Source organism: Phaethon aethereus (assembly GCF_964289735.1).
Source record: "Phaethon aethereus genome assembly, chromosome: 4".
Taxonomy (NCBI): Eukaryota; Metazoa; Chordata; class Aves; order Phaethontiformes; family Phaethontidae; genus Phaethon; species Phaethon aethereus.
In genome coordinates this window covers 64,937,525-64,953,895 of record NC_138578.1, presented here as the reverse complement: position 1 = coordinate 64,953,895, position 16,371 = coordinate 64,937,525, and the positions used below count along the sequence as shown (strand labels likewise).

The 16,371-nt window shown below is 38.5% G+C and overlaps 1 protein-coding gene across 1 annotated transcript in view; it reads right to left on the bottom strand.

Annotated features, from left to right (window-relative positions):
• CCDC149 (coiled-coil domain containing 149) overlaps positions 1-16,371 on the bottom strand; it is a gene marked incomplete at both ends in the record, with an annotated part of 49,166 nt that overhangs the window by 1,706 nt on the left and 31,089 nt on the right. Inside the window, 4 exons of the mRNA XM_081999238.1 lie at positions 3,415-3,522; positions 7,175-7,207; positions 8,595-8,671; positions 14,974-15,118. Of these exons, the coding sequence (XP_081855364.1) occupies positions 3,415-3,522; positions 7,175-7,207; positions 8,595-8,671; positions 14,974-15,118 (363 nt within the window). The remainder of the gene's footprint in view (positions 1-3,414; positions 3,523-7,174; positions 7,208-8,594; positions 8,672-14,973; positions 15,119-16,371) is intronic.

Here is a 16,371-nt window from a genome sequence, read left to right as displayed (position 1 = left end):
CCTGCTCTGCTCACGTTGTATATCTGAACACACATACTCAAAGTGCTCCAAAAAGAGCCAGAACTTACGTACCTCAAATTGGCACTTGAAATTAGCAGGGACTCTACCTTATTCTTTGCATGCTTCAGTTTCCTCCCTCTACAGTGGGATAACACCATCCCATCACCATGCTGCAATTTTCTGAAGACAAATTGTTTCAAAGCACTAGAACACCAGAGAAAAGTTCACAGAAAAACAGTGTTTTTGTCTTCAAGGAAGGCTTGAAATAGCACACAGGCAATAGAGCAGGAACACACAGCCCTCAACAGTGAAGGAGAAAAAGCCCTGAATAGCTGTTCATTAGCAGCTGTGATGCTCAAGTACAATCTATCCCATAACACTATCCATCCTGTGCATTGGATAAAGTGATTTTTGGTGGCACAAGACAGTCTTTAATTCATAGGACTGTACTATGTCATTATGCATTTTCACACAGGAGCTGCACAGACTTCTACCATCCAGCTTAACTGAAACAATTATAACTACAGACAAAAACTGGCCTTGATGAGACCAGGGTAAGCAGATAGATTAGATAAAAGCAGCCTGAAAAAGCCCTCTGATTATCTGTAGATCTTGCTAGAGCAACATTTGATGTGTTATAGAACGTTCTGATAAAGAATGTATATTAGTGCAAAAGCTGAAACTGTTTCCTGGGCCAAGCAGCTATCAAATATCAATGGCACTATTTAAAGGACCATAGCTGACCGACGTGACATCAGGCCTACTATTTAAAGATAAGTAAGAATTTCATTGCTATTCTGCTTATCAACTGTTTTCACTCAACCGGTCATTCAACTAATAGGAAAATAAAAGTGGTTTTGTTTTTATTTCTGGAATACTTTTAAACCAAGGGCACATGTGCTTGGTAAACGAAGGCAAATGAACACTTTCCTATGTTCCTCCCAGTTGCCAAGCTCCCCCAGATTTTGGAGGTACACTGTATAGATGAAAATTTGCAATATGCACCAAGGTCCTAAAACTCAACAACTGACAGTCATTCTCTATGCAGAGTGGCACAAAGGCTGACTCAGTGTATGCCTCCCATATAGCTGCTGACTGCAGAGGAGCTGTGTGACTCTAAGCACAGGCACATGCCCTACAGCTGAAAACACACTGCTTCCTTTCCAGGCTTCAAAGGGAAGATCGTAGCCCCAAAAGTCCTCCAGAAAAAGGATCTGGAGCAATGGAAGAAGTTATGGTTGCTCCACCTACTGCTAGAAGCTATGGCATCCCCCCGCACAGCTGGTAGTATATGTGTGCTCATCTGTGTCACTGAAAAGCTGGTCCGGTTTATTTAAACCATCACAGAGGCGAGTTGTGTCCAAATTCTCTTTGCAGGTTATCAGGTATACTGAGCCACATGCAAAGGAATAAAACAAGCTGTTTGTGCAGACAGAACAGTAGTTTCTTAACCTACTCATGACAGGATTTCTATGATTGATCTTGGCTCTCTTACGGTTATAGGATGGGGAGGGGGAAAGAGGGTGTTGACCTACTGGGAGCAGATTCTTCTCATGACTGCCACAGGCCTAATCCTTGTCTGCCTTTTCTTCTCCAAGGCTGTTTTATTCTACTCCTCTCTTCCTCTGCCTAGCTCTGCTCCGGCCCTATATCCCTTTGTCTACCCAGCCCCTACACTCACTCTGTCCATTTCTCATCCACCTTTCAATCTTTTTTATGACACCTTGCTTTCACTGGCAGCATTTATATTCCTCGCTCCTGTGCTCTGACCTCTGCTCAGCCAGATACAAGTCCCCCCTCACTCAGACTTCCTTCGACTCTCAAAATCCCCATCTACTCTAGTCTTCCCACCACTTGAGAGTCCTGATCCCAGCCTTCCTTTCCGCTCTGCTTTTTTCCCCTCTAGGTTTACGTTATCTTCATGGTGCACGCAGAGTTTTACTGGTGTTGGTGGCACAAAGCAAGCTCAACAGAATCACTGGTTTGTTCTTTGTTGTTATTAGCAGATGAGATTTGAAAGTGAATGGTTTAGAATGGGGTGGAAACTCCAACCTGTTTTCTCAGGGTGGAAATTTTTTTTCCCCCCCCGCCAGATTTCAAATTCCTTTCAATTATAGGTATACTAAATGCTTGCATGTTTAAAAAAAAAAAGAAAAAAGACAAAGAAAAAACCCCACAAAACAAAAAAACCCCGTGGTCATCAGAACTTAACACAAAAGAAGTGATTTGGCTGACATTAAAAAAATCAGCTGAAGTAGAAAACACAGCATGGAAATCTTCAGCCCAGAGCTGAAGTTTGGCAGTGTTACGAAGCAACAGTAACAGGGTCTGATGAGATCTGACAGGCAGCTTTAACCAAAATTGTAATACCAACCTCACCTAGGTCAAACAGGTGAAGGAAAGAGCATAATGTCACCAAGTAAATACTTTCAGTAACTGCAGATTTAATTAAAAATCAATGATTAAGCAGGCAAAAAATTAATATTTATGAGTTACTATTACTCACCGGAGAACTATTTACTATAGTTTCACTTCTTATTTTTAGCAAAAATATCAGCTGATCAAGATTATAAAAAACTATCAGTCTGGCCATCAAGTTTTATCGGATGATGACATGGATAATAAAGTAAAAATTAAGTCACAATTCATTTAGTTTCAGGACTAACAAATAATTTGTTTACGTTGCTTCATTGTTAGCTGAGTAAGATCTGGGCATACCAAAATGTTATGCCTATTAAAGAGCTTATCCAAACGTCGCTAGGCAAGTATAATAATCCATGTCCCTTCCATTATGAAAAACTAAGGGGGGAAAAAAAAAATCAAGGTTATCAGCAAAACAATATCGTCTCCAACTGTCAAATAAAGTTAAGCTTGACTTTGGAGTGATGTTAAAGCTTGCTACCAGGGAAGGATTTTTAACAAAACACATGCAAGACTATAAAAAAAGAAGTCAATTTTTCTGGGAAAACGAGTCGGGTATTTCAATTTACTGGGTGCAATCAGGAAGCCTTTCATCTAGATATCAGCTATAATGCAGGAAAGTGCTAAGCCGGTTCCACAGGCTGCTTTCCTACTGTGCGTTTTAACCACGGGAAAAAGAGCAGGAGGCAGTTAACTGTAACATAGATGGCATGAATAACTTCTCACAGTATCAAGTTATCTGGCAGGAAAATTCTTTGAGGTGTAAGACCTGATCCCTGGCCCTGTGTAATCTATGCAACAGTCATTTTTCAGTCGTTTCTTTGCTATTTGTACTGGGACCATCTATCTATTTTAGTTGTGGATGATTTGTTCAATCTCTGTGACCACTGAAACTTTGCCTTCTGCTATCCCAGCATGAAAATTTATTACTTTTTATTTGGAAAGAAATGAGTGCTTGGCTCTCATCATGTTCCTTACGTTCCAGGTGCTCACCTTGTACTTCAGTTTTCCGTGGCTTATCAGTAAACGCTAACAACGGTGACCTGGACCGCTGTATAACAGGCAACGTTGGGTCACTGAACGTTATGGTATCCTTTCCACCTGAAACAATCAAAGTGTTAGAACTATTAATTCACCAGTTACATCCATTATGCACTAATGATATTCAAACATATCCTACAATTTTTTTGCAATGTTATTGAAAAGTACAGAACAGGAAAAGCATCTCAAATGATCCTTTTATCACATGGAAAAAAATACTCTGTACTGTAGCTGTACTGAGTAAAGGACAGATTTTGAAAGAAGACCAGGTGCTGTATGCAGCAAACTGTATTAGCAATTAGCATTCAATTCAGAACATTAATAATCAGATCATACCAAAAGTTTTACAAAGAGTAACAGATCATTTGCATGCTATTAACCAGCAAGTGTTCAATATGGACTCTCTACTCCCTATTACTCTGCCTCAGTGATGAACCTGCTCATATCTCATATGTAATTTTATACTACAGAATCACACACATACTATCCCTAAATAGTACAGTGCTCCCTTAAAAAAAAAAAAAACGCAAAAGCTTAGCATAGCTAAGAACTGAGGGTGCAAACAAGCACACATTGCTGGGGAACAGGAGGGATTTTAATCTGAAAATTCAAAAAACATTTCTGAGCATTTTCACTCTAAGAAAATGGAAAAAGGCAATTTTCCAGCTCTTTTTCAGACAAAATAGTGCAAGAAACTCTTCAGCTGAGGACTCTGCTGAGGATGCCTAGTCCTTACATATTTTAGCAATACAGAAAGCAACACCTGCAGATCCTTTAGGAAGTCCTCCACTATTCAGGATGCTCATGGTTTTAGTGACTGACACTACCTTAATCCCAGAGGGGAAATGGCAGGAAATGTGCAAGATCAGCTAAGCGTGGTGTTTGTGTGGCCTCCAGAACAACTGCCAAGCGGTAAGTAATGGCTGGGGAGGCGGCAAGCTACTGTTCTATTTATCTCCATAAGAACAGACGTGTGTAACAACCACTTCTCCCCTCTAAATCTGTTTGTACGTTTCACCTTAAGGCAACAACCTAAATCTAATCACCCATCCAAGACAAAGACTTTCAAAAGAGCACCAGGTCAGGAGATACCCGGAATAAACCCAGCTCTGCGAAAGTTCTGGTACCTACTGAGAAATAATGAACGTCAAGCTGTTTCCATGGAGGCTACCTGGACTACCCCAATCCCTAACTACTTTTGAAAGCACTGGCTGTAAATGCCTTGATCCTGAAGGTATTAATGACACTTTTATATCCTTAACGTATTAAGGTATATACTGCAGCAATATGAATGCAATTAATGCTTTCAAAACATGGATCTTGCCAAGCTTTGATCCCCCTGTCAAGTATACATCAGAATTCTGCCCTCACTATAGCAAATAATAAAAAAATAGTATTAACTAACAGCAAAGCAGAGAGCCCCCCCACAGTGTAAGGCAAAATTAATTAAAATAAAAAAAAAAAAGGCAAAATAAATCTGATAGCTATTTCAAAATGCAAAAGTTTCCTTTAACAGTGAAGGACTTCTGCGTTGGAAGAAGAACTAAATCATACAGGGAACTAGAAGTATGAAAACATCTGATAGATATTCATACACAGTCAAAAGTAGCCACATACCCAAAAAGATATAAAAGAATCCAACGGAAGAAGTAAAATGAAAAAAGATGATGAATAAAGAAGGAGGCGGGGGGGGCTTTGCCAGGAAAGTAGAAAGCAAAGTTGTTTTCCTTTTTCTTTTTTTTTTAAATAAAGTCAAGTCTGAGCTAAAGTCCCTGCATATTGCAAGACAAGCTTCAAAAAATAAACTTCTTGATTTCCAGCCAGCATTTACACAGTAACATATTCACTTTCACATTTTTCTCTGAAAACCAACCTGGTTACAGAAAATAGAGCTAAGCTCAGTATCCACACATCTAAGCAACAGATGTGGCCCAAAGAACCCGATGCATATTTATTTAATAACAGTGACTCACATCGATTCATGAAGAAGGGACATGGGGGTATTGCTGCACTACATTCTGTGAATCATGATCTGAAGTTGGATTACACACAGGGAATTTCAATTAGCTGCTGTGTAAGCTCAATTTTATAATTTATATAGCTTTGTGTTCCTCTATTTAATGAATTTTTCAAGGACTTTAGTGAAAAATATACAGATCTCAAAATAAGCAGACAAATAAGTTTTCAGTAGTAGTAAATTGTTCATTTTCTTCTCCAGGGTTGGACATCCTCTTATAACCTCTGCTGCACCCTACACCACTATAACTGGCTATACCCCCAGCAGCTGCTGAGTCCATTAATTCTACCTCATCTCTGCTCCACGCTGACTACTGCAGAGCAAGAGGCAGCACTGAAAATTTCTTATCATCCCAGACAGAAAAAGGCTGAGTCATGATCAGCTCTTTTCCTAGGCTTTTTTCAGTGGAAATCTGGAATTTTCAGGAAATGATAGATTCTAAAAAAATACAGAATTACTTATCTGAAATGTCTAGTGACATCAAATTGTGAGAGGAATAAGGTGCTGTTTACTATATACTATTACTGAATACACTTGTTATACATGCATAGTTGAACCACAACATACCTAAGACAAAGCAAAGAATTCAATACTGCTGCAAACATCACATTCTCTATTCCCTTCTCAAGGCAAGTGGGCTCATAAAGAGAAAATCAAGAGCCAAATCTATGCCCAAGCTTGCTTTCTTTTCAGCGATGAACCTCGCAAGAGATGAATTTAATTAAAGCCCATTTTCCAAACAGGAGAAGCTAGTTTATGGTAGGCAGAGCTTCTACAGAAAATGAACTATACTACCAGTTTCACCATGTCAAAAATTAAATATGCACTTCCTCTTGATTTAGCTACCCCATAGTTCATTCATGCATTGCTCAAAAAGCAGGTGACATATGTCACCTAACAAAAAATCAGAAGCGGTCAAGCTTGTTCTTCAATAGGATAAAGTTTATTAACATTTATTAACACCATTTGGAAGATATTAATATCACAGTGACAGCGTATGTTATAAATGTGTATGGACAATGATGCCTAAATAGGAACATTAACTTCAGATTAAAAATCTCCAATTTATAATGTGCGTTTCTTTCAGTGCTAGACTGAACATCAGCTTTCATCTGCGTATTTTTTCCAGTGACAAAAAAGTTCAACTTGCAACCAAATAATTTTTTCTCTCTGGATTTAAGACTGACTAGATGAGATACTCTCCATGTTCTGCCCCTCACCTGAGCCAACATTCAGCTGCAGAGTCCACTGTGGTAGTTCCCACACTATTTGTTACATGCTGCTGTTTTATGGAGCGAAAGCTTTCCACGCTCTGAAAAGAAAATTGGTGACCCACCAGGGCTCTTTCTGGCGACCTTGGGACTAGAGTGCACTTGGAAATAAAAGTGCACTCTTGATTTAAAAGGGAAGCAGAAAATCAACAACCCTTGGGGCTCAACAGAACTCACAATCCAGTGTAAAATTCCTTTACAACTATTTAAGATCATCCTTTCTTACTATTTTCCTCAATTTAAAGGAATTGTCTCATAAAGCAGTCTCTGTTTCTCTTGTGGTCATCTAACTCACTTGACTGAACATCTCAATCTGCCAGATATAAAAATGTTCAGATAACATTTCCATTTATTTACATGCAGTGACAATATTTAATGTACTGCTAAAATCAGTTACTAAAAATATACATCAAGCAGAACCTACTCCCAAATCCCACTGAGACATTGTAGCTCAGGCCTTCAGGCAGCAGAAGAAAGGAAGGAAAGAGACAGTTGTTATTGTATAAACATTAATTTGATGTCTTACCTACATAGATCAACAATGGTACAAGAAGTTCCCACTGTTCCATTATTTTAAATACATTTTGCAAAGATTAGAAACTCTGCATTTATTAGTGTATGAATTTCACGGAACACTGTTTTTGAAAAAAAACCAAAAACCAAAACAACTACAGTACCTTAAAGATGTGAGTTTATGATACACATTTTACTAATGTACAAAACCAGTTTAGAAGAATGTAGAACCACGTTTGTCTTAGACAAATATTTCACCTGCATCTTTTGAAGAATGTGGGGAGGGACAAATGCACCAAGTACACTATGTATGTTAGGTGACTAACTGAAGAGTAATCCATGGAAACAAATTTGGGACCTTCAGTTCTGGAAAGCATCAGCAAGAGAGCCAGTTCCAGAAAGTTGATTGAGAATGCCTACAACGGGCAAGCTAAAATGGAAATAGCCCACATCAGGCCACATGGTTGAACAGCATAAGTATGTCAGAAGGTCTCTTCAGCTTTGTCATATGTTTTCTTCTAGATGGAAAGGTTAGGTGGAAAACACACAGAGCCAAAAAACTAGAAGCCTAAACCACACTATCTCCCACCCGCAGTAGCACTGATAGGAAGCTGTAAGCAACAAAGCTTAATGATGCAAATGCCAACAATGGAGTAGCATAATTTACAGTGGTTAAAGACGACACAATTAGGTGTAATGTGAAGAAAAGAAGCAAAAAGTAACTGTAAATTAAGTATTGCACATTTTTCTAACAGTGATGTCTGTTAGGAAGCAGATTAATCTCCCATTACTTGAGTAATTCAAAAATCAAATACAATACTTAAGATGCTATAGGGAATAAGCCTGTTCTGGAGAGATGGACTAGAAAATTTAAGACCATTTACATTTCCAATTTCTCAGAGTTTATGATTCTACAGAAAAACATTAAAAATATAGCGATAAAATCCATTTAAGTTACAAGAAGTACAAAATTAATAAATAAAATTTGCTGAAAAACATAATGGCCAATATCTTATGTATAATTTTATGCAACTGTTTAATTAAAATAATTCAATTGTTTTTGCCTGCAGACTATGGAGACAATTTGATTATTTCTAGTATTTAAAAGTTTTTTTTTTCCCCAGTATATATATTTGACTTAGCGTTTAAAGAGTCTAATGATTTTTGATTTCAACTTAATGTTTATTAGAGGTTTCTAATTTTGCAAATGTGCTGAACGGCACATTTGCAAAATAACTGTCATTAAAAAAGTTATAGTCAAGCTTTTCTTAAATGTAAATATACCCTCGAAAACTAAATAATGCAAGCTGTTCTCTTGAGTTTTTACTAACCTGGAAGACTCCATAGGCCAGCAATTTCCAAAGTTCTTAATTTCTTTTCTAGTTCTGCCACTCGATTACCTAGAATTCTTTGGAAAAAGAAAACAAAAACAGAAGCCAGGAAGAGTCAGCTGAGATGAGATTCCTTGTTATACTAAGGTAACCAAAGCCCCATTGCTTACATGACAACAGTTGAATTTTTAACTTGTTACTTAGCTAGTGCAGTAAACCTGTATACAGTCATCTCTTTTCACGAATGGCAACGGACAACCTCCTCCACAGTTATAGGAAAATGACACATAGTTGTCGAATCTATCCCATGGTTTTAAAAAAACAAACAAACAAAGTCTAGGATGTACTGGACATTCAACCTTTGCCCTTTGGTAAAGACAAAGAATAGCAACTCATGATATTTCTATTTCCTTGCCCACAAATATCTCTTCCCAGTTACTTTTACTTTCTCTACAGCTAAAGCTAGAAGGTAAAAGCTAGGCAGACAAAATATGGAAAACTCAAGACAGCATCTAGATTGATTTTGCAGTTCTAAGACACAATTCTGGCCTAGTCCATCATTCACACAGGTTTCTCTATCACTAAGATTGTTTCCAATGGCAAGGAATATCTTTTTACACTACACCTTTTCTTTTAGCGCTGAACTCTCTTTTCTACTTTACTAAAAAGCTTCAAGCTCTTTAGTGCCTTTATCACCCAACTCTTAGCTTTCACAGCATTCCTTGGGCCATCTCTTCTTTTGCATCTGATTCCCACTCAAATACTATTTGCAGTTAGCTCTCCTGCAGGATTTAACTTTCAGTCTTAATTCTCTCCCAAGATCAAATGAGAGATTTCTACCTTGCAAAGAGAGCTCTTTTTCCAATGAATTCCTCAAAATGTTTCTCTCACAGGCACAGCAAGTCTCCTAGAGTTAAAAGTCTTTAAATAAATCCCAAACAATGCTCAACGGAGTGGGAAACTTAGACAAGGCAGCAATTCTAAACATGACAGCAGAGATAATGGATAGCAAGTTTTAGTCATCGAATTACAGCAACGGGATAAGTTAGTTTAAATTTGAACTGAATGCTGAGAAGCAGCATATCACAACACAGCAAGGCAACAGTATCTTCCCATGCTCACAAGAGCTGCGTAATACTGCACTGCATGCTCTCCAGCAAGGGTTTTATGCTGCAGACATTTGAGCATACTAGGAATGTCGTTACTGACAAGATGGCAGAATCTGGAAAGGATGTGAAGAGTAGCAAGCCCAGCAAATACCAAAGGGACTAGAAAAATTGATTAACAAGGACTAAGTATTTTTTAAATCTCTGCTGTGAGGGCTTTGAGATGACACAATAAAAGCCTGTAAGTATTTTAAAGATTACAAAAACATCAAGGTGAGAGAGTGAATGTGAAAGAGAAAGCTTAATCAAAGAAAGCATTGTGAGGTACAGGGGTGTATATTAACTAAATACAGTCCATCATGTTTACAAGCAGAGGAGAGAAGACATTTGGGAGCAGTTATGTTTATTTCCCCATTGAAACTCAACAATCAAAGAGGTTACCAAGGTTATGATGGATCCATTACTGTCTTCTCCAATTACAATCAAAATTGTTCCAAGTCTAGATTTCGCTTTCAGAATGCTTCCATCTGGTATGATAGTTTCAGCCTTAATAACTCTATTTTCATATCCCAGTGTATAGGCCAGCATCCAGCAACTGTGCTCTGCAGTACAAAGCAATGGGTGATGGAGAAAGGCACGGAGCAATTTAAAAGAAGCTCTACCTTGCGCACAGGCAGCCCGCTCCCATCTCCCTGTCTAAGGCCCCGGCAAGGGTCAGCCAAAAGACGTGGAGTTCCCCTGGCCTAGAGGAGCAGGGAACGGAGATGATGCAAGACTTCTTTTGCATCATGTTAGCTCAGCCAGGGAGCCCACACAGCGCTGATGTGGCCAATGATTGTCACCACAAATGGGTCACAAAAAAAGAAAAAAATCCTTATTATTTTCATAACTAGTTCACCAGTAGTTCCAGGGCAGACAAGCGGAAAGATACTGCCCTCCCTGTCGGCTAGCTGTATCATAGAAGGAAACTCAACCCTCTGCATTAAGTGCAGTTATTGCAACTGCTCTTGTTATTCAGACAACAATAGCAAAGTCACTTTTCTCTTACTTCTCTTAAATTTTGTAATTAATTTATCAGCTGTACCACACTATTTCTAAAGGTTTTGGAGCAAATCTATCCTGGTAATTCCTATTGGATCCTCAGAAGAAACACTGAGCTATTTTTTAACTTTGCTGCAGGTTCTCACATAGAAGGATCATTCTGTGGCTCTGAACAACAGTTGGCAAAAAGAGAGAACAATACTTAAGCCTGCTCCTTTCAATCAGCAAGACAGCAAAATACATTCAGTGATGAGTATGACTCTAGTTTGCTCCAAACCACATTATCTGAAGACAGGTATGGGAGAAATAACCCCTACACAAAGCTGTGAGTTCTTATAGAAACATTTTTTTGAAAAATAAATGTGTAAGCAATCCTGAACACAGCATGGTTTACCCTATTTCTTCCTTTCCCTTGTGACCTCCAGATAATCTGCCACCTCTGTATGTGCTGTGGAAAGACTGAGCTGTGGCAGCCTGGAACAGTAGGTATTTTTAAAGGAGCTGCATGGGTTGGTAGCATCAAATTCCCTAATCTGTTTTTTTATCTCTAGCCACAGTGGACCAGATCCTTTGACAAAAACAGAAGGATCATGTCATAGACAAAGGTGCTGATAGCTGTTTCCGTTGTCCTCTGGTCATGAGTCTAATGCAACAAGGGAGTTAGTCTAAACCTCCCTCTGGGATAAGGTTTTACAGAAATCTGTTGTTCACGTAACAGTGGCAATGCTGCCCCCTGAATTTAGAAGCTCCCTTCTGGCTCTCCCGTGCTTCCCAACATACATGGCCATAATCCGAAGGGAGCTGTGCTGATTTACAGCACCTGAGCTCCATTCACCTCACTTTCAATTGAGATCTCGCTACAGAAGACATATACCCTCACACAATCACCCAAATGTCTGCAAATAGGGTCTGTCACAGTCACATACCTAGTTCTATACATCACATGGAAACATTTACTCAGTTACAGACTGACACAATGCTTTTAGTAATTTTGGTCATGACCGAGCTTGCCCAAGTTAGAAATGTTAAAATTAGTGCAACATGTCTAAGCAGCAGAGCAGCTTCTATGCTCATCTGGCTTGCATGGGTACTGGCAATTTCAGGAACAAATTGCACTAAAAAGAACGTCTAATATATGGCTTCTTGCTGGCAGAAGAAAAAAAGATTTTTATCCACTTGCTAGGCAGGGTTAGGACTGTTTATTTTTGCATTTCTGTAACTATTTAATCTTGCAACAGATTGTTACAAGATTGCAACAATGTTACCGCATACAGAATTCATTTACAACTGCCTTTTCAAATTAAGCTTATGTGCTTGTGAGGAAAAACACAGGATGTTAAACTTAGCAGTAGTAGCTACCAATCACCTGCGGAAAATCACCTGTTTTCTTCCCAAACAAGTTCTTTTTTTCTTAAGTCAGGCAAAAAAAATAAAGGCTGGATTTAGCCTACTCATTCCTAGGCACATATTCCCACAGTTCCTTTTATCATGCCACATACTTAGAAAAACAGCAATAATAGTGTGTCTGTTCCAGGAGCAAGTGGCAATGGATGTTTTTAACAACAGTATAACAGCAGAAAGTCAACTTCAACAGCACACACAAATTCTAATCTATGTAAAAGAATTGACTGTCTTGTTATTGTTTCAGTTAATCAGAAAGCAAATCTACCATTCTGCTACTGTAAATTTATATAGGCATATCTCAATCTGCAAGCCACAAAAATACTTTAGACTAGGTTAACCATTTGGAGGAAAGTAAGTTCATATGGTCTGAAAAGTCTCACTTACTGATAACAGAATCAGTAATAGGTCAATCATCTACCAAATATCAAAAAGCAGAACTTCCCTGAATAAAACAACCACCCCAAAATCTCACATTCTTTACTCAGTAATTCTCACTTTCTTCACACATCTCAAAAAGTGTATCCTCCAAACATGCTCTTTGTTCAGGGAAAGCCAAGCAAACAGAACAGAGGGTGAAGAAGACTTCTACCTTCTGATCTATGTAAAACTTTTTGTCGTTACAATTCTCTCTAACACCACAACCTTCTCAACTTCCTAATTTGAATGGAGAAATGTCTTCAACAAAAGAATGCATCTTCTACCAGTACCAGTTTATGGACCTGTCCGTTTTACTTTTGCACTGACCTCACTCTCGACTCCAACCTTCTCCGATAGGTGGGCAGTTTCTTCCCCATTTTCAGAAGTCAGCAGTCTTTACCTGTAGCTTTTTACATGGCAAGCAAGTGCCCCCAACAACCAGCTAATGCACCTCAAATAAAGGATATTTTCCCCCCGATGTCCTACCTGCATTTCCTTTTTTCACTTTAACTCTTTTGAGTCTTAGGCATTTCTACTTGAAGTAGCTCCCATTCCTCCTAGCTCTTTAAAAGCTTCTTTAATCCAACTAAAGCCAAAGGTGACAAAAAGAATGAGCGTACCACATAGGAGTGTCGCTGAGGCTCTTCATTCAACTTGCCCAGGATTTATCTTTCTTTTTTTTCCCTGGAAGCAGCCTGAACTGAATACAACACTACAGTTCTGAGCACACTCCTGACCTGGGAGAGACGTGGGCTGTCACCTCTCTCCAAGACCTGATCTTCTACTGGGCATAGAATACTAGTTTGTGCACGCATCCAATCTCTACTCCTATGGCTAGGTAGGACCAGCTGGGCATGCAGATAAAAGAATCGTATCTCCTTGCGAAGGCTTAACACAAGAAAACCCATACTCAATAGTTGAATGCACAGACAGTGGTATCGGAAAGTAAAGCCATCATCACAATGATACACCTGAGAGATGAAAGAGACTGCACGTCATCAAAGAGAGAGAGAAAATTAAGAAAGAAGTTTGCTACAGTTATATGCAAGAGTATGAAAACTACAACACCAGGTAATGATACAGTATCAGGATGTAAAAGGCAAAGATTGGTTATATCTGGAATAACAAAAGTTACTCTCTGGATGTTTTCCTTCTGATGCTACATTAGCAGTACAAAGGGAGTAAGCAGGTGTTAGCCCTTCATTAGCACTGCTCAGTGCAGGAACTCCTCTGGCACTACATGACAGGGACATGAATTTACTGAGCTGCCAACAGTTAGATCTAGGCTACATTTTCACCACTTTAGTCTCCCTTTAGCTGATTAGGCATTTGCTTTCTCAAGGGTATTAAGAGTGGCTATAAGCTGATCCTCCACTTCTGTTGCCACATCACTAAGAATTATGCAACAGAGTCTGCCTAGTATCACAGTTATCAATTTTCAAAATGAATCATCTATTCTAGTGCAATACAGTTGACTTCAGTACCACTCCTTCCTTTCATGAAAGATGTCTGCCTGTTTCTGGCATCTGGTCCTGATGTGCTTTTGAGAAGCCTGAATAACCTCTGATTACCAGTAGTGACTCAGTGTTAAAAAAAAAAAAAAAAAACACAACAAAAAACCAAAAAGGGAAAAAACTGAGCACAAAATCAAGGAACACCTCCTAGCTCTGATTATCATACACTGTATAAGGACAATAATATCAGAATGTCAGAAAATCTGTCAAAAATGATTACATTCTGCCATGATAGGGGCTGTGCAAGACACAAAGAATTCTACTGATGAGTAGAACAGCTAAGAGTAAACAAATTCTCCTTGAAAGTTCAGTTCAGATTTTTGAAAAAATCATACAGTAGCAATTCAACTGTTTATCTCTTACAACTTTTGGCAAAGTAACTATAGGAGCAACAGCTACCATTTGTACGACGCATAGGCTGCTAAGCCTGTGACAAGTGTTGCACCAAATCTTTTCAGATCCTTTCCTAGGTGCAACATTTACTATGCCCACCAGTGTTTGTTAGCAAATTCCTACATTAACAACCAATTATCACACATCTTCTCTTCCAGTTAAAGGGTGTCCTTCCTCCCGGCAGCTTTTCTTCAGCCCTCCCTACAGACTACCTGCTAGAAGTCCCCCCTGTGTTATTATGGTTTGTCTTAAACCTGAGCAGCAAATCAATCCTTGCCTAGCAGATGCAGACAGGACTCTGTCAAACCCAGGCTTTACTTTAAAAATGTAATTTTTCTCTAAACACATACCTGATCTTAAAAACTAAATAACCCACCAGTTAACAATGACAATGAATTTTCTGTGAAAACGGACCTTCCTTCCCATGTCCCTGAAACTCACCCAAAACTATGACTTTTCCATAGCTTGCTAAGTTCTATTTTACTGAGAAGTCATGCTACCTACTTGTTGGTTTGCCTTTGGTGTTGTATGACCATGTTTTTTTCATGGATAGTTTCCAGCAATGCAGTGGCCAGTGATTTGAGATCTGAAATGGACTGTGGAGTGGCTGGTAGGCTACATCCATGATCCTCCGACAACAATTCTTGGACTATAATGTTAAAAACACAAATGAGTTTTGGCTTCTCATGCACGGAGATGTGACACAAACATTTACTTAGCATTAAAGAACTATTCCCATTACTTAAGTGAATACATATTTTTTTCCTTCAACTAAGAAATAAAGCCAGAAGACCAGAAATATAATCCCTAGCTGGCATAAAGATGGTGGCTTTCTAAGCTGATCGTTATTCCACAGCAATTGCCAGAACAAGTATAGGCAGGCACATTTTATGTTAACTTAATTCTGCTTTTGGAAAATTATTTTTGTTCAGAAGGAAAGAAACTCATTCTTCTACAGGCCTACAGATTGGTAAATCCACAAGGAAGCTTTTATATTACTTTTTAGAATTATTATATCCTTCAGGTTATTTAAGACTGATGTGAAAATACAGTCACCCATGAACTCTTCCTCTGCAGCTTAGAACCTGTACCTCTCAACCACATCAAGAAGTTCACTAGTACCATTAACTTCTGGAACTAGAATCTGGCTCTGCCTCTTTATTTTTTTTTTTTATATATGTATGTATGTATGTATGTATAAACATATATATATATCTATAATGTACTTGTATACATATATATAATGTATATATCTATAATGTACTTGCATATTATATATAATGTATGCAAGTACATGGAGAAAAGGACGGAAGACAAGTCAAAAACAGAAACACGAGTTTTGACCTACTGTGACAAATATTACTGATCTCATGCGTATGTATGAATACACCAACACCTAAATGGTGGGGTTCCAGGTATACTGTTTGGCTCAAAGAATTTTCTCTTCCCCTTTCTTTCCTAATCTTGTTATATTCTTTGAAGGGGGGAAAAAAGAGATTACACCATTTTGCTACCCATGAAGAAACATGGGACAAAAGGATTTCTTGCAAAACATTTGAATGTAAAAGCTTCCAAGAACAGTAGTAGAAAACCTGACTTAGTGTCCCTCTTCTACCACCCTATTTTTCATTGGAATATGAATTGTGATTGCTATTGTTAGCAGAGCAAAGAGATGAATAAAGAAATTATTTGTCAGGTTCAAAATTGCAAAGGTGTTTAGTGATTTTAAAAAAAAGATAAAAATGACAGAGGAGAGAATGAACGGCAACAGGGTAACAAAAGGATAAGCAGTACTCAAGAGGCAAATTTTATATTGTCAAGTCAACTGAAAAGGACAAAAATTGGCACATGATAATAAACAGGAAAGAGAAGAAAGATTTTGGTTTGGTTGGTGAGGAAAGG